This window comes from Eumetopias jubatus, unplaced genomic scaffold (genome assembly GCF_037043125.1).
Source record: "Eumetopias jubatus isolate StellerSeaLion01/CBP00866 unplaced genomic scaffold, mEumJub1_p1.0 scaffold_17, whole genome shotgun sequence".
In the NCBI taxonomy this organism is placed as follows: domain Eukaryota; kingdom Metazoa; phylum Chordata; class Mammalia; order Carnivora; family Otariidae; genus Eumetopias; species Eumetopias jubatus.
Genome location: NW_028274823.1, coordinates 51729980 through 51755932, shown reverse-complemented (window position 1 = coordinate 51755932; position 25953 = coordinate 51729980). Strand labels below are relative to the sequence as shown.

The following is a 25953-nucleotide window of genomic DNA, read 5'->3' as shown; positions in this document are numbered from 1 at the left end:
GGTGAATGAGGGGACAGGGAACCCCCCCTCCAGCCCCCCAAACTGTCTTAAACCAGCGCAGAAGCATCCATGTTTGCACTGCCTGGCTGAGGGCAGAACTCCTGCCCTTTAGCACAGCGAAGATCTGACTAGAGTTCCCCAAGTTTCCCAGGCATTAAATACTCTACATGGAATCTGAATTCTAACTGCTTCATCAGCTGGAGGGGGACAGAGAGAGACAAGCTGTATTTTAAATACATGTTTTGTGTCCTAATCCCCTCTGAGCTGTAAAACCTGATACAATTAAGGTTTTCTATTTTGCAAGTGATGAATGATTAATACCCTCCGTGTGAGATTCAGGCGCTGGTACATGGTATTCTTGCAGGAACCCAACCTCAGAACCCGTGGTTTCCTCCAGCTCCTCCTTCCCTACCTCTCTCCTCTCCCCTCTGTCCTCACTTTCTTATCTGGAGGCAGGGGTGTGCAGCCTCACGTTTACTAGTTCATATGATAAAAACACTATCCCTGTTTCCGGCAGAAAATGTCACAAGTCAAAAGAAATCTGATTTGTCTCCTCCCGTCTAAAGGAGAAATCAGTTTTCTCTCTTTGGAAAATCTCAGAGACCTGGGTGTGGAGAGAGTGTCCTGTGGCTCCCAGTCTCTTGATTGCCTACCAGTGAGAATACCTTCTTCCTTCTTTATCCCCTCTCTGAATCCAATCTCCTTACAAGGCACAGCTCAAGTGTCATCTCTTCCAGGAAGCCTCCCCTGGTCACCCCCAGCCTACCAGGAGCTCTCTGCCCCCCTGTAAGTCTCCGCCTCTGTCCTCTAGTATGTGCGCCCCCAAACACTTATCCATTGAGCACTTATGCATGCTTAGTTCTCCCTGAGGGTGGGCATTATTTTCCTTAGCCAGATTGCAAACTCTCTGAAGGCAGCCACCATAGGAAAACAGAGTTCTTTATTTGTCGTTGTAAGTATTGCTATTAATCTTTTAATGTGCATATACTTCATTAGATCTAATTGCAGAGTTCTCTAGAGGTGATGCCATGCCTAGCACAATGGCACAAATATCCTAAGTTCATTACATATCTAGTTGATTGGCTGGTGGCTGACTGACTGACGGCAGGACGTTTCTAAAGGGTAAGAATAAATATAACCTGGAAATGCCACAATGTGTCCCTTTCTTTCCTGTTGCTTACATTGTATTCCACAGGACAGGGCTGATAGTGGGAAGAGGAGAGGTGGGGGAAGGGAAAAGGATATTAGCTAGTATTGAGAGATAAGTAATATTTCTATTTATCAAGTCCAAAGTCAGGCAGCTGGTCACTATCAAAGGAAGGAGGCATGCAGAAATCAAGTATCTTGTCTCAAATGACACATCCACCAAGTGGCTGAAATGGAGATTTGAGCCTGGGTCTTTGCAATTCCACAGGTCACACTCAGTGACATTATGCAGCATCCTACTATGGGAACTGTGCAAAAACAAGAGCCTTTAGTGGCAAACATGGCTCATACCCCAGCTCCTCACTTCCCACAGGCTTGGCATTGGCCCCTTGCACCCTCCACAGTCACTTGCTTCCCTGGGGAAGGTGGAGAGTGGGACGGAAAGCGAGCAGGTGGTTTTCTGGTGTTGAGAAACCTTCTCTTTCAGATCCCAAAGCTCCTCTGCCTTGATCATACTGTCATACAAACCCAGGGGCAAGCCAGCTATGCCAAATGAATGGGAGATGCTCAGAAGTTGGGGGTGGCTCTTAAAAGGAACACCTAAGGGCATCCTGGGGAAGGTCCAGGACATACCCACCTTGGTTGCCAACAAGGTCAAGCAGTGTCTGCATTCTGACTTGTACTGGTCTTCCCCTGGGCTTCTCAGCACTTAGCGTGGATCTGCTCGCTCCAGCCTCAGCATTACAGGGCTCAGTACCCCAATGCCTTCCTCCTATGCCGACTTGGATTAGGCATGGGAAGGGGGCAGAGCAGTCAGTGGTCTGCCTGGTGTGGTGATGTGTATACTCATCCTATCTCCCCAGACATTGTAGAATACCCCACGTGAAGCAGGAATGATGGCAAGCTTGTGACATGTGGCCCACCTCTAATTCTATAATTTGGCTAAAATCAGAAACATTCCAGTGACTGAGCCCAAAGTGAGGGATGAGGGGAGTTTACTCCAGCCTGTGGTGTGGAGGGATGAGGTAAGCGGTGGTGGTGGGGGGGGGGGATCCCAGTCATCAGATTTTGTATGAGAATTACCTGTCTTGCTTATAAAAAGTACAAATTGGGGGGGGCTTCCCCCAGATATTGAAATATACAGCTGGAGTCTAGGAATCTCTCTATTTACTAAACTCCCCAGGAGATTCTTTTTTTTTTTTTTTGAAGATTTTATTTATTTATTTGACAGAGAGCAGGAGAGCATGAGCAAGGCAGAGAGACAGAGGGAGAGGGAGAAGCAGGCTCTCCACTGAGCAGGGAGCCCGATGCGGGGCTCAATCCCAGGACCCCAGGATCATGACCTGAGCCGAAGGCAGTCGCTTAACCAACTGAGCCACCCAGGCGCCCCTCCCCAGGAGATTCTTAATTAGCCAGCTTTCATATAGCAACTACCCCAAGCTGCTCTCAATTACACAGGCCTAGCATCATAACCCTGGCTGTCACTTGGGTGCTAGGTGGCTTTGGAGGGGCACCAACACCCTCTGAGTCTCAGTGTCCCTGTCAGGATAAGCCAGGGACAGTGCTATTCATATAAACCACAAGATCATAGTGAAGATAAAATGAGAAGATGTAAATGAACTATTTAGAAATAATACTGCATTTTGTCTCTATGAGTTACTGGTTTTGGAACAAAGCTGCATCTTCTGCTGATACACACAGTGAAGCCAAAAGGCTAGTGCAGAGAAGTCCAAGGATACAGCTGGTGTGGGTCCCACCTGGACAGGAGAGAGCATCCTTCCACTTGAAATCTGTAAAAAGCTTGCCTTGTGGGGGCCTTCTGTCCCTCCTGCTTCTCCTTCTTCCCCATTCTGTTCTCTGGGGAAATACCTTCAAATTTCATCCATGGATCCTGCTTCCTTATCTTTTCATAGACGGCTCTCCTGGGGCCCCTGGGTAGCTCAGTCAGTTAAGCATCCGACTCTTGGTTTCAGCTCAGGTCATGATCTCAGGGTGGTGAGATCAAGCTCCTCGCTGGGCATGGAGCTGCTTAAGACTCTCTGTCTCCCTCTCCCTCTGCCCCTCCTCACCCTGCTGGCTCCCTCTCTCTCTCTCTCTAAAATAAATAGATAAATGAAATCTTTAAAAAAAAGGGGGTGGGGTAGGGTCTCCCAGCTTCTGAGAAAACTCCAGGCTCTCCTGTGCAGTGACTCCACCCTGCAAGGGGGCACTCTGCCAGCCCAGGGGAAGAGCAAATTCATTTCTTTTCATGCTTTAAGATGTTCTTGGCTGCATATTGTTTTAATGTGGTGCATAATTACAGAAACTGCTCTGAAAATCTGTATATTTTATCTGTGGTTTATTGTACCCAGAATATTCCCCAATTCTTTTTTCTTCTACATGAACCAGCTTAAAATATATTTTGGCGTCCTTTTTGTCATCCTGAAATTGAATAGCCAATTCTTACTGTAATGAAAATACTTATGCGTCAGCCTGGTGATATACAACACTACACTCTAATTACGGTTGTGCTTTAATTAACCTGAATTGAAGAGTGTTATCATTAAACTGCTGGTAACTTTGAGTTATGGCTTTTCTTTAATTTAAAGTAGAAAACACAGATAATTAAGCCTCCAGATAATCAAATGCTTGAGGAGAGCTCCAATGTTTTGGGATGTTCCTAAATCTCATTAAATGTCCTTTCTTTATTGATTATTCCTACCTCTGCTGTATCATTGTGCTGAACGAATAATAGTACTAAGTTGAACACATTCTCACTCACATCAGAAGTTTGGTTTTTTTGTATTCCAGGAGCCGTGCTGAACAAATATTAAATTCTCAGACAACAAGGTGTGTCTGAAAGAGCTTCTCTTCTCGCAACATGTTCTAAACATGAAAATCAATCAAGGGGAATATTTACAGCAGCAAAGAGTGTCCAGTTCTTGAGCTGGCTCCGAAGCGCAATGAAGTTTCACACCACCCAGTGAGTCAGAACTGGCAAATTCATGTGTCTATGGGGCCAGGCCTGGGATATCAGTGCAAATCTGGCCTGGTTTAGGACATCAGAGAGGGGAGAACCCACATTAAACCCTTCCTTCTAACAAACTGGAGCCAGTTAGCGTCTGGTGAAAATGCAAGTCCTGTGTCGGCTCATCAGATATTCAAGAGATGCCAGATATCTAGTTTTTATGTGAAATACCAGTATTTTGAAATATTGGCAACTAACGTTTAAGACATTAAATACCACATTGGCCAAATCTGTCAATCACATGTACCTCGCGGGTATCCCAGTTACGGCTTCTAGGGGGAATGGTTCTAACCTTCCAGGTTAACACTCTTAAAATGAACTGACTTGGTTCCCAGGAGCAGAATAAGAGAAGCAGTGGGAATGCAGGCTTCTGAGGACGTGCTCATGGTAGATATAAACACCGGTCAAGCCAGGGAAAACCAACAGGAAAGGAGCGCATCTTCACAGGCTCCCCTGCTACTGCCCCCAGCACCGTAGGACCCTCTGGGCATTGGCAGCTTTGCAGTGTGCTCAGACCACCCCTACATCACATAGGAGGAGGACTCAACTGTTTTGTTTTGTTTTTTAATAGAACCAGCTTCTATTAAAAGTCCTCCTGGGCTTTCTATCTCAGGCAGACCAAACTCCAAGGTGGAGAAAATCCCCTGGGACAGCTTCAGTGTTCCAGGACCCAATGCCTCTGAATGGTTAACTTCTTTCTGTGGCAGAAAGAGAAATAGCTCTCAAAGAAAAGAGCACGTGGGAGTTACAATAGGGCATCCATTTTCAGAAAATAACTCCTTCCGAATCAATTACCTATTCACTTTTCCAGTCCATTTAGCGTTTAAACTTTCACTTAGAGACAGGGTGAGAAATTTCAGTAAACAGCCAGACCATTTTGGATTGCTTAGGGTCTGGGCCCAGAGACAGATAGAGTACACCTGCTGTGTTCACTGACAGGAGTCTCCAGGTAAACACCAAGATCCCAGGCACTCCGTCGCCTCTCCGCTGTGAGCAGAACAGAAAGCTCTAAGACAGAGGAGCCCAAGGGCCCCCAGGACTATTGTCTTCAGACCTCACTTTCCAGAAGGCGGGTTTTGTTTGTAGTCACCCGGACAGCTCAAGGGAACAGCTTTTCTTCCTCAGCCCAAAGCGTTCCCAGATTCCCCTATTTCTTCTCGGTCTTTATCAGTGAGACTGAGGTTATCCAGTCTTTTGCTAAAGCATCAGTGGATCAGGCTTGATGTTTCAGCATTCCCAGGGAGTCTGTGTTATCATAAGGGACAAAACCCCTGTTTGACTTACACCCAACATCAGAGGTTCTAAGTGGGAAATCTGAGGCATCATCATGATGGAAGTTTCTCAGGGTGTGGAACCCTTGGAACTCTTGATGTCATATCCCTTAGATGGTCACCTACCCTCCTTAGAGGGGCCATGGCAGGCTGGGGCTGCCTCTTGCTCAAATTCCTCCTGCTGAGCCAACAGAAGGAGAAGCTAAGTCTTCTCATTGTCAAAACATGCCAGTTGTCCATATATGTGGGGGCTAAGTTACTAAGGGCTGGCTCAAGCCTTCCTTCCACACATTTGGTTCCACATTTCCTCAGCAAATCACGAACGCACTTTGAATAATGGCTTCTCTGATGTCTCTATGATCTGACTGGACTGAAAAATATTAAAATTCCTTTCATCAAGGAGCTAGCAAGATCTGTTTTCATCCTGGTAAAATCAGAGATAAGGGTTCCTACTACCTTTCATAATCGTGTCTACGGGGAAGGAGACTAATTCACGACATGCAGGACTGAAGTTCATAATTTAGTGCAAATGATGGATCTAAGCATAAGGTTCCAAGAGCTGCAGGGAAAAGTAGGGCCAGCAGAAATCCCCAAGACAGGGACCACATAATGACCCACCTTCCCACTCACCACACAGGATGGAGAGCACAGGATACCCTCTGTAATTGTTGAGTATCCCGACCGTGCTGGGCAGAGGTGAGGTGTCTTCCCTGCAAGGGCCACATTAAACATCCCTGAGGGCCAAAGAGCACATGGTGAATGGTCACTTACTCACAAACAGTAGGGAAGGACAGACCCACGAAGGCACTGGAGAGATATTCTGTGTACATTTCATTTGAGACTCCTTCCAAGTAGTATTTCTGCCACGTGTCCTCCTCAATCTAAGAGAGAAGAACACAGGAGCTTTAAGATATGACAGTACACCATAAAAGGGAAACCAGAGTTTACCATCTGGCCAACGAATACATGCCCTAGTTATGTGATGGTGACCATCTTCAGCAACCAGGAACACAACCACATCATCTACAGGAAGCTGGCCATGATCCTAAACTCACAGAATGGAAGGATATCTCCTCTAAAACACCATTCTTTTCTAACCTGTATGATTTCCAAGGGTGTGGAGGTGTGGGCACTCACCCACAATACTGGTGGGCAGGTAAATCGATACAACTTTTCTAGAGAGCAATTTTGCAATTGTTAACAAAAATTTTTAAAGTACATGTTCCTTTACACAACAATTCCATTTCAAGTATTCATAGCAAAGAAACAGACGCATATACAAGGACATTTGCAGAAGAACATCCTTTAAATGAAAAATTGGAAATAACCACAAAATGTACATTTTTCAATGGAACACAAACAATCAAAAATTATGGTGAGGGACACCTGGGTGGCTCATTCAGTTAAGAATCTGCCTTTGGCTCAGGTCATGATCCCGGGGTCCTGGGATCGAGCCCCACATCGTGCTCCTTGCTTAGGGGGGAGCCTGCTTCTCCCTCTCCCTCTGCTGCTCCCCCTACTTGTGCTTTCTCACTCTCTCTCTCTCTGTGTCAAATACATAAAATCTTTAAAAAAAATAAAAATTATGGTGAAAATGTGCATCTGTTCACATAGAAAGTATATAAAAAGGCACATTACTAAATAGTGTTTATAGTCTGACCCTACTAAAAAAATACCCTATAATTATCTGAATGTTTGTAAAGCCATAAAAAACCAGAAAACTTTATACCAAAACACTAACCATTGTTATCTGAGTGGCAGAATGACACTTTTCTCTATAGATTTCTGTTATCTGAAGGCTTTTACAATGAGTGTGTGTGTGTGTGTGTGTGTGTGTGTGTGTGTGTGTGTGTGTGTGTGTATAAAACAATATGTATATTTCTACTTCGGGGGAAAAATGATTTTTCCAACCACACCCTGAGTAATACAAAAAGTAAACTGTAGTTTCAGAGAGGTCTTACTCCAGATTTCATTAAAATGTGTGGATTTTCTTTCTAATTAATCAAGCTCAACTGGTTTTCCCAACAACCCTCTTCATGCTAAGCACTTCTGGAAGGATTTTACATTGGAACTGATCTTTAAAAATTATAAAGTGAGTAACAACAAGAATGCTGAGCCCCTCTGGGAACTCAGGGATCTGAGGATTCCCAAGGCAGGCAGGCTGTGTGGTCCCTGGGAGCCTGCAGCCTCCCACGTACACCTCTATTGGAGGCTACATAAGGTGGTGGGGGGAGATGAGAGGCAGCTTCCCAGCCAACAGGAAGTGACTTTTTACAACGTCTTGTGCTGATGTTGAATTACAACTCATCTTGCCTACGGCCCAATAGTCAGTTAACTAGGGGAAATGCAATGCTGGAAGTTGAAAGAGACTTGGAAACAGTGGGAAATGAACACTGACCATCTACTTGGTGACACTCTGGAATACAAAGAAGGCAGGAATCATTTAGAAATAAATTGAATGCTCCCTGCTTCTGTGCTATTTGTCTGCTTTGTTGCAAGTCTGGATGATTAGAGTATGTGGCTTAACCTCATTAGTTTGAGCTGCTTCTAACCTACTCCCACACATTAGACATTAGCTATGCAATGCTGCTGGGTATGGGTTGTTTATCTACAAATTGGTCTTCCCCAGAGTGGGGTCTTTAAAAAAAAGGCACTCAACCATTTCTACTGCTAAACTGTATGATTTTAAAAATTAACTGCAGTGTGTTTAACTAAGCATAAACTTTTTAATTTCCCTGAATCCTAAGAGTTTAACTTTTTTTTTAAGATTTTATTTATTGGGGAGCCTGGGTGGCTCAGTTGGTTAAGCATCTGCTTTCGGCTCAGGTCATGATTCCAGGGTCCTGGGATCAAGTCCCACATTGGGCTCCTTGCTCAGCAGGGAGTCTGCCTCTCCCTGTGCTTGTGCGCACTCTCTTTCTTTCTCTCTCTCTCTGTCAAATAAATAAATCTTTTAAAAAAATTAAAAAAAAGATTTTATTTATTTTTCAGAGAGAGAGAGAGCACAAGCAAGGGGAGCGGAAGGCAGAGGGAGAAGCAGGCTTCCCGCTGAGCAAGGAGCCCGATGCAGGGCTCCATCCCAGGACCCTGGGATCATGGCCTAAGCCGAACGCAGACGCTTAACTGACAGAGCACCTAGGCATCCCTCAACATTTATTTTCAAAGAAAAGATATTTCTGACTTTATAAGCAAAGGTCATTAATTCTAACTTGAAGAAAGCCTAGCTGCAATAATCTAAATATAGAATATTTAGAATAGAATATTTCAGAAATAATCTGAAATATAGAATATTATAGTATCATAATTTGTTTTATTGGTAAATAGGATACTATATGAGGAACTGCCAATTATAAATCCTCATGGTAGAGCTTAATGGGAAAATAGTATTTTTGAAGTGGAAGAATTCAGCCTATTCTTTCAGCAGAGACATTCCCTTTATAATGTGCTGTTTATGTTGTTAATTTAATGACAGTTGATTTTCAAAGACAATGAAAATATGAACCTTTATCTCAATTATTATTGATTGTTGGTTGTATTCCTTAGTTAATATAGTTTTAATATGGTTCTTTTAGTTATGGTCAGTATTTTCATGCCTGTGTGTCTTACAGAACTACTCTTTGACCAAATTTTATTGTACGTTAATCATTAAACATTTTTACTAAGTAGAAACAAAGTTTTGCAGGATAACAATATTATTCATGTTTGTTCTGAACATGGCAAGTATTCACTCATTCATTCAGCAAATATTTATCGAGCATATTTAGTATCTCAGGACCTATTCTAGCTGCTGATTAAATCTTACTTAAACCGGTATTTATTTTACTATATTTTTCTCTTTGCTTCGGAAGAAGCACCAGATATGTCTGGCTACGATATATCTGACCAGATATATCTGAGTTTTACTGATTTTTTTCCATATTTTTTTCCTACAAGTTTTGTCTTTGTCGCTGATCTAGAACACCTAAGGAACTCAATGTCAAAATAACTGGAAATATATACAGAACTTTTCTGGAAAGCAAAATGTCTCTTCTACATCCATATGTAGATTCTCAGATGGCATCTACAGTGCTAGATACAGTAGCACCGAATGGACTATTTCAATACTGATTGGTTTCAATTCATTGTTATAACCTTTTAAGTTGCCACATCTTTTTCTAAAAAGATTTTATTTATTTATTTGAGAGAGAGAGCGAGAGCGCACACAAGTGGGGGGAGGGGCAACGGGAGAGGGAGAACCAGACACCCTGCTGAGAGCAGAGCCGCACATGGGCCTTGATCCCAGGACCCTGAGATCATGACTGGAGCCAAAGTCAGATGTTTAACTGACTGAGCCACCCAGGTGCCCCAAGATTCCCATATCTTTAAAACTGTTCCCATACAGATGAGTCAACATGCTTTTAAGGTTTCTGCTAAAGGTGTTACACATACATATACACACAAACTTAAAAATGGTTAAAATGCTAAATTTTATGTTATATGCATTTTACCACCATTAAAAAAAATTAAACCTATATCTATAATTGTAAGAGCAGAAGAGTCAGTAATTAAAATTAATACTAAGACCTTTTAATCTGTAAGGGCAAGAATGACAAGTTGGGACAGATCGATTACAAGAACAGGCCAGTGACATCAGGAGAACCAGGGAATGAGCCCCAGCCTGTGACAGACACAGCGGTCCACCACGGGCTCAGACAGCACAGCTTCATCTTTATCCCAAGGCAAGGCTCAAACTATCTATCACTTCTTACGAAGGTTTATCCTTCTAAGTCTCAAACATGGTCTCTTTAACTTAACTTTGAAAAAGCAAAAATGAAAGTGTATATCCCTTTTTCCTTGGTCAGCAGTAATGAAATGCATTCTCTCTCTTTTTTTTTTTTTTAAGTAGGCTCCATGCCCAGTGTGGAGCCCAACATGGGGCTTGAACTCAGGACCAGGAGATCAAGACCTGAGCTGAAATTAAGAGTCGGACACTTAACCAACTGAACCACCCAGGCACCCCTGAAATGCATTCTTAAGAACAGAAAAGTAAATGTAAAATATGTTGAGTTGAAAACATTTGTGCTTCACACAAAAGAAGATGGCAGTGAACAAAGAAATCTAGAAAGGGTGGGGCAAGTTATTGTCATTATGATTTCCCTTTTATAGAGGATAAAACTGAGGCACGGACAGGTTAAGTTCAGGCTCTTAACCACCCACCTTGTCACCTCTTGCTAGAGATGGCAGGGTAAATATATAAGGAAGGAGTGGTGCTAGGATTTTGGGGGGCAGGGAGGACTGGCTGCACATAAGTACCAAAGGGGGAAAGACTAGAACTGAAGCTCACCAAGGACTCAAAATCTTGAGCCCTGGAGCCCATGACTTTGTGAGAGGTCGATGAGGAGTAACACTAATTTTGAGTTGTGCTGAGAGTGCGGGCCTCCTAACAGAGCATGGCGGCATCCTTTCTACCCTACAAAATGGAACCATCCCAGCCTACAACTTCTTTCCTAAAAACAGTACATCCTATTCTCCACATTTGTGTTGTGCGGGTATTTTTAACTGTAATGTAATGTACACACTTCCCAGCAGAAAAATGAAGGAATGGAACCAAAATGACTTAAGGAAAGGTGCCAAAATTAATTTGCCAACCATTCAGCAATCAGTCAAAGGCAAAGCATTTCCTGAGGCAGCAATCTCTCCTCTGGCTGTCACATCAAACTCCAGCTGTTTTAGAAGAGCAAAGATGAGCAGGTGATATGCTGTGGCTCCTTATTCATCAAATACTCACAGAATCTTCAGTGAGAAAGGAAATTGAGCCATTGGACTGGTTCTCGTCTACACTTCTCATTGGCTTATTTATGCTCTCTCCATTATCTAATTTTTCAACCAGTCTAGTCCAACCCTTCAAGTGAATGGCTGTACACCGATTCATGGGCAGTCGGCTCGACCATCAAGGGGTACCTTCCAACTGGAAACATGAGCCTTGGCTCCAAAGGAAGTAACACCTTCTTGATCCTAGATTTTGCATGTGTTACTAATGGTGGGTCGGGAATGACACCTTTTATTTTTTATGCTTTCTCTGATTAGAGTGAAACTGTGTTTCTCTAATGCTAACAGCCTAGTGAATGTGAAAAATCAACCATCCTGGCTGGGGTATGCTACAACCATGGTGCTTTCTATTCCCAGCAAAGAAAAGAGCCTGCATTAATTCTGGTGATTCCAGTCAAATAATTTTGCTAACATCTATCCCCACCTCTGGAGTCATGTAAATAATTCCAGAGATTATCATATGCCAATCCTTATTTAATTGAAAACAAGTACACTGTTTTAATCTAAATGTATTTATATTATGTACATCAAAAGTAATGAACTAAAAGGAAATTATAACAACCAATGACCATTATGTTAATAGCTGCAATAAGAAGAGGTAAGTCGTTGGGGCGCCTGCGTGGCGCACGCAGTCAGATGAGCATCAGACTCTTCATTTTGGCTCGGATCGTGATCTCATGATTCTTGAAATCAAGCCCCACGATGTGCTCTGCGCTCAGTGGGAAGTCCGCTTGAGATTCTCTCTCTCCCTCTCCCCCTGGCTCTCCTCATCCCCCCACCCCACCCCACCTTCTACCCCGCTCTTGCATGCATGCATGGGCTCTCTTTCTCTCTCAAATAAATTAATAAATCTTTAAAAAAAAGAAGAAGAGGTGAGTCATAACATACACACTAACATTGCCCAGCGCTGGTAGTAGGTGACTAGTGTATTAGCCGGTATTTATTGCATTACTATTTTTTTAATCTATCCAAGTTCTGAGTTAGTATTTTCCCTGTAAAGGATGCACAATTTTAAATCATAAAACTGCTTTAATAAGAACCAGCCACATCTGAATGAACATTTGTACATATAAATTACATAATACATTGTCACTGTCCTTTATGATGTGACAGTCTAAAACAGAGTGCAGTGACATAAACTGATGTGCCTTAGATCCCATAAAAATATATTTATTCCTACAAAAAAGAAAAGAAAACGCCCACAGGAAGTGTCAAGCCCTTGACTACAATAATAAACATGGGATCAGCATTTATGGTTTCTAGGCTGATGAGTATATGGGTGGTCATTAAAATGTGTGGGGTCATTTATCCCCATTCCTCAAGAGCATGCTCTGTCACTGAGAAAAATCTGATTTAATGTTGCATCTAATCATTTCTTGTGGGAAAGAACAATGTTAAGGACAACTGAGTGTTAAGGAGGCTTTATCATTGGGCTTTCTGGATTCTCTCTGTCCTCATTTCCTCTATGTTCCAATCTTAACACACTTGCCCCAGTTTTTATCAATGGGCACATGGCTATGTCTTTCACCCTCCCTTTCTCAACATTCTTCAGTATAATGGCAAATCCTAAAATCAACTTGTAGAATTAAAAAACAAAATGCTCGCGTCTTGCTAGCTTAGGTCCTCACAGGCGCCAGAACAGAGAATGCCTCGCTGCACAGCTTTCTGGGGCTGGAGCAAACTGGTGATAAAGTTGAAACCAAAGGAGAGAAGCAGAGGAGATGAGGAATGAATGGTGATTTCCACCTTTTCAGAATGTATTTCTTCTCTGTGCCAAATTGCACTTCAATGCTGTACTTCTTGGACGTGGAGTCAGGTAGGCTGCCCTTCTGAGAGGAGCATTGGATTTCAAGGACTCCATAACGATCTGGCATTCCCCAATTATGGCCTATTTCAGATTGCATTCTCCAGAATGTGAGAACAGGACGAAAGGATTTCAGACTCGTCAAAAGGCTCAGGACAATGTCAATTAAAACAAATTATTTGGGATTTGATGGAATGCCAGATAACTGGTTGCTTCAGCACTGAATGAATAAATAAACAACTCCAAAGATTAATTTGGGTGGACGTGAGCCAAATCTCTTAGTCCCAGACTAGTGGGCTGCAGACTATCAAAAGAGATTCCTTCCATTAGGCATTATGAGAAAAAAAAATTAGCCCACATGAGGTATCCTGAGAGAGGTTAACAGACCACACCACATGCAAAAATGTAAGAATATACGGCATTTCCCCCACTGTGTTACCCCCAGCCCAGATTATTCTGAAGACACTAAGAGTGCCAGAGGGACCAAAGCTAAAGGAAGGGTTAGTGTAGAGGGTAACATGGGAACTTTTTAAAAGCATAATTATTTAGAAATGATTTAAGAAAGTATTGCTTATGTGGTTGGAAATTGGTATTTTCTTTCAATATGTAGAAGGCTTCTCTACTCTCTCCCTATTTTTCTCTCTAGTGTAGAAAAGGTATTTATGCTTAAGAGATGTCAGACCCTGTTAAAGGTTGGCCTGTTCACTCTCTGTCCCAATAGGACTTTGGTTTTGCTATCTTGCTAATGGTTAAGAACATCCTCATTTGTGCTTCAAATAATAAGGTTCTTAAAATATCACTACAAGAATTCTAATCTGGACAGAGCAAGCAGGAAGTAAATGTTCTCAAGCAGATGCCTGCTGAGCAATTCTGGAGGATGATTCAGCCCCCAGCATGCAGGATTATCCAGGATGGAGCCTCTCAATCCATTTGAGGTAGGGGACCGGGATTTTGTTTTTATTTCTAATATCCACTGTTTTGCAGACTCAAACTTCTACAGAAGCTAACAAAAACTAATTCTAAAAAAAGAAAAAGAAAGACAAGGCATGCAAAGTACAAGTCCAAAATTTTTCTCTTTAGATTCCACCAATATAAAATTAATCTATCAAATTGTTCTAAAAGTTCCTAAGAACTTACTCTCATTGTCTGTACTTTATTCCTTGTGGAAGAGTAGCCAGCCAAGAGTTCACAGCACCCATCCACAGACTGCACTAACAGATGTGCTGGTCTAACTCTATCTTAAAAACCTAACTTCCCACAATTTCCCCCAAGCTTCAGCAAAGTAGAAGTATTCACAACTAAGATTTCCCAGGTAAGCTCATCAGAACTTACTAAAAGGTGTTATATCTCAAACACACGGGGTGGAGAGAGGGTTCCCCATGAAAATGTAGGTTATTTTGAGGGCAGAAAATTCTATCTGAATCTTCAGTGCCTGGAACAGTACATGGTACACAGCAGTAGTTCAATAATATTTGAATGGATGAAATAAATTTGAGAAGGGCTGGATTTAACAAAGCCAAACCAGGCATTTTTTTAGTGCAATGGCTAGAATCTTAACATGATAATAGGAGTTGTAAATGTCTGGGGGGGTGGGGTGGGGACATGGTATTTAGTCACACAATCCTTTATTTCAAGGAGCAGCTCACAGAGCTAGGCAATGCTAATCTAAGAACTTTCCCTATGATTTCCTGTCACTTTGTTTCCCTTGATCCTTCTGTCAGAAATATGTATCTCTATAATATTTATTTTTCAGTTGTCAAATCTAATTCTTTCCATAGAGTTCACATCAGATGCCCCCTCACTGGTGAGGCTTTTTCCTCATTTCCCCAGCTTGATGTGCTCTTCCTCGTCTTATTAGGAATACTAACTGAGCCCACCTCTAGGGGGGTTGGGAGGGCTAATCGAGGTGATCAATACAGAATGATTAGAACACTACCTGGCCCACAGTAAGCACTGGGCATGTGTTAACCATCATTAGCTACCATCATAGTATTGGAATCCTCTGACATTCCACCAGAGCTACAGCCAAGTGGAATTTGGAACATGAGCCTTTCCCTTATGCACTCAATTTTGTATCTTCCAGAAAAAGCGAACACAGTACCTTCTAAGGTGCCTATATAAGAGGTGTTTAATTAATATTTGTTGCACTGAACTAAGCAAGAGAAAACTAGAGAAAGAGACACAGAGAAACAAGCCATTTTCCTGGGCATCTAATCACAAGTAAGCACTGATAACTTCACAGCATTTAATGTTGCACCAAGAAATGAACCAATTCCTGCCACCAAATGCTGAAAAATCCTGTATTCTTAGGTTCTAACAGGGAGGAGGCAGAATTGGGTCATTTGTCAACTTCCCAGAAAAGTTCTTACTAGGAGCGATATTTCTCTGGAAAATTTTGTCATCACAGAACATCTTGGGCTACTTAACCAGTGACTTACGGTTTTCTAAATTCTAAATCCAGTAACTTGGAGGCTTGACTTTGAAAGAAGGGATTCTCACGAGCTGGTGTACTGCCACCAATCTAACTGGAGTCCTTCCTCCTACAAGCTACGAATCCCACTGCCACCCCTGAGGAAGGCACCCTCCTTTTCACCTTTGTCTCATGACTCCACTGTCTTCCCCCATAGAACTTAGCCTTCTGTCTTCCCCTTGCCTTCATTTTCTTGGCTTCCAGTGTAGAGTCAAACAACAATTCAACAGGACACAGACTGAGCCCAGCAAAGGCTACATCTGGCAATTCCATTACTCACAAATTCCAAAACTGAGGCAAAAACAACTGTGGGTTGGCTGGTCGGCTGGTTGGTTATTTGTTTATTTATTTATTTCTGGATGACTAGGAAGGGAGTTAGAAAAGAAAAGCATTCAATTCATCACAGGAACTAGAATGTTGCCTCTGCCTTTGTAGGATCTTCAGTATTTTAGATAGTTTGGTGAGAATCTCACTGCATTCATTCCTGCTGTCACTCAGGGTAATTTCTCACCAGTGGGCACTTCGGAGGTTTACTTAAGAAAAGTCTTCTGAGGCTCTGAGTCCAATGCTTCCCAAACTCTGAGGTGCATATAAATCATGCCAGGGTCTTAGTGAAATATGGTTTCGATGTCCTAGTCCTGGACGGGGGCTAAGATTCTGCATTTCCAACAGGATCCCAAACAACAAAGATGCTGCCCAAACATGAACCACACTTTGAGTAGCAAACAGCTATTCCCAAAGACAGTGAAGAACAGAAAACAAGTATTCTCCTTTGAGGACCAGAGATTAAGGAGAATCACAGTCCAAAGGATTTAAAGATGAAAAAGAGTGCTTTCCATGAGTATCACTTAATACTGGAGCCAGTTACAGAGAAAGCTTAAACATAATTAAGCACTGAGTATCTAAGTGTTTGGGTTGTATTAATTAGTCTAAACAATATTTCAGGGTCCAGATTTATCTACTTAGTCTCTCTCCATTGATTCAGTGACCCCAATGATAGTTTAGTCTCCATTTCAATGCAGGCTTTGTAAAGACAGAACAACGAGATGGCTATATTTAATTCAATTAAAAATAAAGTTTCAAAAAATGGCCCTGATTTGTATCCCTAATTTCTATTCAACGTCCCCATTTTAGGACAGTGTTGAGCGTGAGGACGAAAACGCTTGCCAACTCAGTCCTGAGTTGTCCTTTAGTGACAGCAGATTCTGGATACTTATGTCTCCTATCTCTGTACAATACGGCCTAATAAAGTTGAGCCAAAGAGACTAGATTTCATTTCAGGGCAAAGGGTTCAGCCATATACTTTTGCTTTCTGGCTGAAGAGAGCCATTCCAGCTGCAAGCATAAATTCTGCTAGTTTTAGGTATCAGGGTGATTGGGAAGCCAAATGGGTTATTTGTGAGCCAGGTATCCAAGGCAGAGGAACCTGCTTTATTGTGCATTCATTGTTATCTGGAAAATCTCTTGCCACCTACAGAATATTTTCACAGGAAGTTAGAAATGACTTTGGAAATTCCCCTCTGTGGCTTCCTAGAATGGATTTTTGGCCTCATCAAAAAGACATTTGGTTCAGAGATTGAAAGTGAGCAGCCTATAAATTGCTGAGGTATTTAGCTGGGCTTAGCAGTTTCCTTTGGGGGGCGTGCCAAGATCCTCAGTAGCATAGCAATGTAGAAAGTGCCAAAGCATATGCAGGCTCTGGGTTCAAATCTTAGCCTCCCTGTGCGCCTGAGCTAAGCTGTACAACCTCTCCAAGCCTCAATCCCCTCACCTGCACAGTGAGAGCAACAATAGCACCTACCTCCTAGGAAGACAGCTGAAATGAAGTAATGCATGTAAAGTGCTTAACATAGTGTCTGGCAAATGTGTCAAGTGCTCTTGTGGTTTAATCGTACTGAAAGATGGCATTTACTGAGTGTGTATCTTGTAGAGTTCTATAAATGTCAGCTATCATTTTAAGTAATGAGTGATGATGATGGTGATGTGTTGAGATTGTGAGTGTGATGGTGATGATGGTGATGAAGGTGATTGTGATGGTGATGATGGTGACAGTGATAATGATCATGATGGTGATGATGATGGTGACAGTGATGGTGATCATGGTGACAGTGATGGTGATCATGGTGATCATGGTGATAATGATGGCGATGATGGTGACAGTGATAATGATCATGATGGTGATTTTGATGGTGACAGTGACATGTGATCATGGTGATAATGATGGTGATGATGGTGATGAAGGTGAAGGTGATTATGATGATGATGGTGACAGAGACAGTGATGGTGATGGCGGTGATAATGAAGACATCTCTCCTGCTCACACAATGAAACATAGGTCAGTTAGTTAGATGTCAGCTTTGTGAGTCATGGCTTCCTATTGCTTAGCTGCTCCTAGAAAAGCCTGGAACATCACCAACAATCAAATGATCTTCTGGATTGAGGAGAAAAACTAAGCAGTTTGAGTGTGTCCCTAAAAGACAGCAGTGTTCTCTGGAGGTCCTCCCAATATCCCCCTACCTTTCCCAGTGACCAGCAAGTTCACTCTGAATAAATATGATGATAAGACAGAAGGTAGGTGTTTGGAGGAAATGATGGTCTCCTAAAAGAGGAGAAGGGTCACATGTCAACATTACCTTTAAGCTAATGGAGGAAGACCCTACCTGGCCTTCTGAAAGAAGCCCCAAACCAGCAAGATCCTAATGGGTAGCCTGGGTTAGCTCCTTCTCATCCCTGGACTTGGCTTTTGCCCACATCCCTTAACTGGGGAATCCTGCACTCTACTCGTTTTTTTTTTTTTTTTTAAAGATCTTATTTATTTATTTGTCAGAGAGAGAGAGAGAGAGGGAGAGCAAGCACAAGCAGGGCGAGTGGCAGGCAGAGGGAGAAGCAGGCTCCCCCTGAGCAAGGAGCCGGATATGGGACTCGATCCCAGGATCCTGGGATCATGAACTGAGCCAAAGGCAGACGCTTAACTGACTGAGCCACCCAGGTGTTTCTACTCTTATTTCTCATCCTTCTCTGTAGCAAAGGGCTCTGCTCCTTATTTCTAGCTTTGCCTCTTAGGCTGATTTTGAACTGATACTTGGCACATTCTTGGTCCACAGGATGGGCATACTAATAAACTGGTGTTGTTCACACATTATTTTTTAAAATACTTGTTCAACTCATATTTGGAGAAGAGGTTGAGCAACTGGTGGGGAGATAAGAGAGAAGAATGACTGCTGGTTAGAGCCTTCAGCCTCTACTGCCCTCATAATTCAATCCTGGCCCCAATTTTGCATGTTCCCTCATCAAAAAAAAATGCCTTGCAGTTATGTGGATCCCAGATTTATTTATTTGTTTATTTATTTATTTGAGAGAGAGAGAGAGAGCACAAGTGGGGGGAGGGAGAGAGACAAGCAGACTCTGTGCTGAGCGTGGAGCCAGATGCAGGGTTTGATCCTATGACCCCGAGATCGTGACCTGAGCCAAAACCAAGAGTTGGACGCCCTACTGACTGAGCCACCCAGGCGCCCGTGGATTCATCCTTTTTAGAAGACAAGTTAAAAATATCTGTTGTTACTTGGGGAAAGAGAGCCTATCCCTTCCCCTCCAAATAGTTTACCAAAGTATTCCTTCCAACTGCAAACTTTATGCCTCCTGAGAAGAGTTCTGGAAGGCATGTTTTCTCCTGGTTGTATTTCTAGGAAGATGTTAGCACCCATTATAGTTCATTATTCCAAAAAACTGCCAGACTGGCCCTCATCCTTTGGTATAGCCTTATGATGATCCTGTTTGGGTAGGGAGAGGTCTCTGTTCCTCTATGTTCACCGGTCCCATGAACAAGGTCAAGTTGACAGTACATTTCAAGCCCCCAGGCACGAGCTTGAAGGTTGCTACTCTCTCTGAGTTCTCTCCAGGTTACTCACTCTAGCACACAGCTGTTCTCCTGGAGATCACTCTGCTGCAGGGCTCTGTGCTGGGCAAAGCTGCACTAGCTAGTTGGGCTTTCATTATGTATAGGAAAGAAGAATCAGTGAATCTCCATCCAGTGCAGAGGCCTGGGAAAAGCCAGACAGATGCACCCAGCTTTCACCTGTAAAATCTTCTAGCTCAGGGGGCTGGGGTGGAGTTTTTGATGGGAATGTTAAGAGGGCTGAGGGAAGCAGTGTTATTTAGACTGATGAACAATGCTGATGTCCTAGAAAATGTAACAGGCAGAAAATTCTGCTAACCCTGCATCTCCCTACAAAGAGTTCCAGAGACCTCTCCCTCAACATCAGTCATTTACAAAGATGTTGGCAAAACAAAAGTGTAAGCAATATAGGAAGGAATACCTTTATGCCACCCTAGAGACTGGTTCTATATTAGGCTCATCCCTCTATCTTCTCCCATCAGTGACTCAATCCTAACCCAGTCTCCAGTCTCATGGCAAATAGAAACCCAAAGAGTATGACCCACTCCTAAGAAAGAAGGAAGGGGCTAGGGGTTTTAACACACTGGCAATCATTCCAATAATCCTCTACATTCTTCCACGTTTTACAGTAAATATGAAGCTCAGAAAGATTGAGTAAGAAGTCCAAGGTCTTAAAACAAATTATGTTCTAAGTTAGAATCTTACAATTCTCTCCCTACCCAGCCCTCTGCTCACTACGCAGCTATACACATCCCTTCACATTTCACAAGTGAGGGAAAACAGGCAGAGTGAGGGCTGTGCTAACAAACTTGGATAACATAGTGGTCCATAAGTGTATCTGGATAGGGAGAAACCATCCAACATCTTTGGCTGATCAAGTCTAACACTTAATCTGAATTCTGAAAAGGGCATCAGATATTCTTTAATTGATTCTTTCCATACTAGTTTATTCAAGGAGAAGAAAAAATACCCAACCACTGAAAGAAATGGTCTCCTCACTGCCAGATTTTAGCTAAAACAAGAAACCAACAAGAAACTCCTTTTAAAATAATACTTTGTCACAGTCTAGAGAAAGGAGAAGCTGATTCAATCAATTGTCCTAAAAAGCAATGCCATAAATATAAAGGCTAGGAATAAACAGAGACTTCTCTTGGTAGACTGTCAACAAAGAGTTTTTGCACACCAAGCTCAGTGGGCAAAAATACAGATGTTATTTCTCAGTGGGCAGAGATAACCTATCTACTGACACGATAGGGGGGAAAGGGAAGAAGTGCTATCTTTTATTCATATATGTCAATTAGTTCCATCTACTTCCCACCTATTTCCCATCCCCTATGGTATATAAAGGCAAAGCACTGAGGCAGGGCCCCTGTATTTCTTAGAACTTCAAACCTTAATAAGTGGGCCTGAATCACTCTTGTTACCATGAAATACATGTGGCATTAATGATAAAAACTAAAAAATTATACCCAGTTGAAAGGTTTTATTGCACACCATTTTTCAAGATGGTAGATGGATGCCTAAATTGATCTCAGTGTCATTTTACTGTTGTCCCAAAGTTTCTCTAAATCAGCCAAATGAGTTTGAAGTTGAAATAGCCACCTCATATTGTTCTAACTAGGAGAGGCACAGGATTTTGCTGTAATGTAGCTTGCCATATTATGTTATTTATAGCCTCTGATGGGAAGGTGGATAATCTCAAACCCACCCCAAAGAGAATGATTACTGGATATGCTAAAAGGACCTGATGTCCTAGAGGCAATAATTTCCTGGGTATGGCTGTAAAAGACAATCTAAAGCAATATCTGGGTTTTTGGTTCTGGATAAGGTGGAGTAAGTTCACTCTACCCTGTACATTTCACTGAATGCATCTATTAAACCTGACAGAATGCATGGAGCAGCCATTTGAAGACTCTGAAAAGTGAACAGTAGCGGGCAGAATTGACAAGAATTGGAAATACCACCAAATTGGTAGCGAGTTTACTATTATTTTTCCTCTTTATCCACTAGCTTGACCTCAGAACCTACAAGTGAGGACCAAGACATGGACAGAGAAAGCTTCAAGAGAAGTTCCTGTTCTGGCTCAAAGACCAGCAGGAGGAATTGCTAACACTCAAGAAAAAAATGGGAGAAATCATGTTTTCTCTTTCTCTTTTCTACTCTTTTCTTGTATCTGTACCCCTAAGGCATCCAGTGGTGGCAGTAGCACGGGTGGCACTGGGACCTGGAAGGACATTAAGGGAGGTAGGAGAACATTCACTGGATGAAGGATCTGAGGTTCCAAGACAGTGGGGCAAAGCCCTGTTGCTTTTTGTATTTGTCATCCCATTGGCTTGCCCCACATAGGCACATAGAAGCAGGAAATATACAGTAGGCAGGATAACTAAAGCCCCAGCTTCCTGGTCAGAGGATAAAAAGGAAGGCCCCATGGAAGCTGACAGTTCCTTGGTAATCACAGAGAAAGAAGTTTGGGAAAGTAGCTACTTACAATTATTTACGAACTCCTGGGTTTACCCTGAGCTGTGCATGGATGAAGCTGACCCTACACAGAATATTTAGATTTTGAGAACAAACTATAATATAGACTACCCTGAGCCTGAGGCTGATGTTGGACAGATCCAAATAGCACTGCCAATGCTTTGAAAACTCAACTGACACTGGAATTACTATCCATAGAAGCCTGGTCAGAATGCATAGCCTAAAATCAAAGAGGGTGATTACATGTCAAAATAAAATTATCACATTTTTTGTAAGATTAAAACAAAACCCAAAGTTTGAAAATAAAATAATCAAAATATCTAGGATACAACAAAAAATTATTGGGCTTATGAATAATCTGGAAAATCTCAACTTGCATCCAATGCCATCAATAGATGGCACAGATATTAGAATTACCTAACAAGATCCATAAAGCAGCTATTTTAAGAATGTTCCAACAACTGAGAACACTTTTGTAAAGAATTAAAAGACATAAAGTCTTAGTGAAGAAACAAGATAAAAATAAGAATCATATGAAAATTCTAGAATTGAATAATACAATAACTAATACACTCACTGGATGGGCTCAGCAGCAAAATGGAGATGGCAGAAGAAAGAATCAATAAACTTGAAGTTAGGGCAATAGAAATTGTGCAGTTTGAACAACAGAGAGAAAAAAGATTTAAAAAAAATAAATAGAGCCTTATGGTCCTGTGGAGTGCCTGGGTGGCTCAGTCGGTTAAGCATCTACCTTCGGCTCAGGTCATGATCCCAGGGTCCTGGAATCAAGCCCCACATCAGGCTCCCTGCTCAGCGAGGAGTCTGCTTCTCCCTCTCCCTCTACTGCTCCCCCACCCCAGCTTGTGCACTCTCACTCTTGCTCTCTCTCAAATAAATAAATAAAAGCTTAAAAAGAAAGAAAGAAAGAAAAAGGTCCAACATTTGTGTCATAGGAATCCCAGAAGGAGAGTAAAAAGAGTATGGTGCAGGAAAAATATTTGAAGAAATAATGAACAAAAACTTCCCGAATTCCACCAAAGACAAATCTAGAAATACAAGAATCTCATGAGCCCCAACAGAATAAGTCCAAAGAAATCATGTTCAAACACAGTATAATTAAATGACAGAAAACCAAAGACAAAGAATATCTTAAAAGCAAACAGAGAAAAATGACTCATTACTTATAGGTTAATAACCATTCAAATGACTACAGATTTCTCATCAGAAACAATGGAGGCTAGAAGAAAGTAGAATAACACTTTTGAAGTACTGAAAGAACAGATCTGTCAACCCAGAATTCTGTATCCACCAAAAATGTCCTTCAGGAATGAAGGTGAATTAGAGACATTCTCAGATAAAGGAAAATAGTATTTGTTTCCAGAAGACTGCTCTAAGGGAATTGCTAAAGAAAGCTGTTCAAACAGAATGGAAATGATACCAAAGGGAAAGCTGGAATGTCAGGAATGAAGAAAGAACAACAGAAAGGGGAAATATCAGGATAAATATAAAAGAGTATACTTGAGTTCTTTAAAATATGTTTAATGATTGAAAGCAAAAAATTACAACACTGATGGGGTTGTCAGTATATGTAGATATGATATGTAACACAACTACAACAGAAAAATGGGAAGGGTAAAGAGACCTATAGATTCATAAGGTTTCTACATTCTACCTAAAGAGACAAATCTAAATAGTCCTGGAAAGTTAAGTATGTGCATTGCAATCCCAAGGGCAATCAATTAAAAGATTACATAAAGATATGTGATAGGAAACACTATAGATAAAACGGAATACTAAAAATGTTCAAAATAGCCCAAAAGAAGAAAGTAAAGGGGTAAGAGAACTAAAACAGAGGAAATAGAAAACAAATAGCAAAATATTAGACCTACATTATAGCTAAATAGTCTAACACACCTTTTAACAAACGGATTCACAGAATGGAATTTAAAAAAAAAATGATCCAAATATAAGCTGTCTACAAGAAAATCACTTAAAAGATAGTTTCATTCAGACAGAAAATAATGAGAAAAGATTTTTTTCCAATGAAAACACTAGTCAAAAAGAAAGCTTGAGGGGTGCCAGGGTGGTACAGTCAGTGTAGCATCGAATTCTTGGTTTTGGCTCAGATCATGACCTCAGGGTTGTGAGATCAATCCCTGAATCAGGCTCCATGCTCAGCACAGATTCTGCTTAAGGATCTCTCTTCCTCTCCCTCTGCCCCCTCCCCACTGTGCTCTCTCTCTCTGTCCCTCTAAGATAAATAAATAAATCTTTCAAAAGAAAGAAAGAAAGGGAAGGAAGGAAGAAGGAAGAAAGAAAAAAGAGAAAGAGAGAAAGAAAGAAAAAGCAAGCAAGCAAGCAAGCAAGCAAGCTAGCTTGAGTGGGTCTATTAACATCAGATCTGAAGTCTACTAGACTTCAGAAAAAGAGAATTACCAAGAATATTAGGGACAATATGTAATGATAAAAAGGGCTGATTCACCAAAAAAAAAAAGCAAGAATGCAAATGTATATGCATTTAACAAGTTTCAAAATACACAAAGCAAGACCTGACAGAACTAAAATAGACAAATCACTATTATAGTTGGAGACTTCATCACTCTTCTGACTGTAATGTGTAGAGCCCACAGACAAAAAATCTGCAAGGGTATAGAAGGACTGAGCAACACCATCCACCAAGTGGCACTAATTAATGCTTGATGTTCACAGAACACTCTTACACAAAAATAGCAGAATACACATTCTTTTAAGTTCACATGGAACATTCACTAAAATAGATCATATAAAACATACTTTAACAAATTTAAAGGAATTGAAATCAAACAAAGTAGATTCTTTAGCCATAATGGAGTCAGACCACAAATCAATAATACCAAAGTAAGAGGAATATACCCAAATACTGAAAATTAAGCAACATACATTTAAATAATCCATAGGTCAAAGAAGAAGTCTCAAGTGAATTTGAAAAATATTTCTAACTGAATGAAAATACATATATCAAAATTTTTGGAATGTAACTAAAACAGTGCTTAGAAGGAACTATAAAGCAGTAAATGTTTATATTTTTAAAAGAGTCCCAAATCAATAACCTAAGCTTCATCTCAAGAAGCTAGAAGACTAAAATAAACCCAAAGCGAGAAGAAAAACAGAAAAATAAAGAAAATAAAACCAACAGCAGATTCTTTGAAAAGACCAGCAAAATTTACATGTGGTAAGATTGACAAATAGAAAAAAGACACAAATTACATAATCAGGAATGAGAGAGAAGATATCACTATAGACCCCGTAGATGTTAAATGGAAAGCTATGAACAACTCTATGCACATAAACAGAGTAACTCAGATAAATTAGATTAATTCCTCAAAAACCTCAAATTGCCACAACTCACCCAAGATTAAATAAATAACCTGAATAGAGCTATAACTATTAAAGAAATTGAATTAGTCTTTAAAAACCTTTGGAAAAAGAAATTCAGGCCCAGATGTTTTCACTAGTTAATTCTACTAAACATTTAAAGAAAAAATTACACCAATTTCTATATCCTTCCAGAAAAAGAGAAGAAAGGGAAAGGCTTCTCAACTCATTTTATGAAGTCAACCATTACCTTGATATTAAGACCAGAGAGAGACAGCATTAGAAAATCTATGGAACAGTAACTACTCACAACACATACACAAAAATATTATCTTCATAAAAATATTAGCAAATACATCACACTATGACCAAATGGGGTTTATCTTGGAATGCACAGTGGCTGGTTCAATATTCTCAAATCAGTCAATGTAACTCACCATATTAACAATCTGAAGAAGAAAAATAACATGATTATATCAATTGATGCAGACAGCATTCAGCAAGATTCAACATACATTCATAATAAAGAAAAAGAAACCTCTCATCAAATTATGATTGGAAAAGAACGCCTACAATCTCAAAATAAGGGCATCTACAAAACACCTACAGCTAGCATTATACTTAATGGTAAAACATTGGATATTTTCCCCCTAGGACTGGGGAAAAATCTAAGCTGTCCACTCTCACTCATCCTACTCAACATCCTCCAAGAAGTGTTCA

At 41.2% G+C, this 25953-nt stretch overlaps 1 protein-coding gene across 29 annotated transcripts in view; it reads right to left on the bottom strand.

The window, feature by feature from the left end:
- The window catches only part of KCNMA1 (potassium calcium-activated channel subfamily M alpha 1), a 744082-nt gene that overhangs the window by 151024 nt on the left and 567105 nt on the right, over nucleotides 1-25953 (bottom strand). For all 29 annotated transcript variants that reach the window (XM_088020031.1, XM_028109572.2, XM_028109573.2 and 26 more), the window contains one exon: nucleotides 6196-6305. In XM_088020031.1, coding sequence (XP_087876157.1) covers nucleotides 6196-6305 — 110 coding nt within the window. The remainder of the gene's footprint in view (nucleotides 1-6195; nucleotides 6306-25953) is intronic.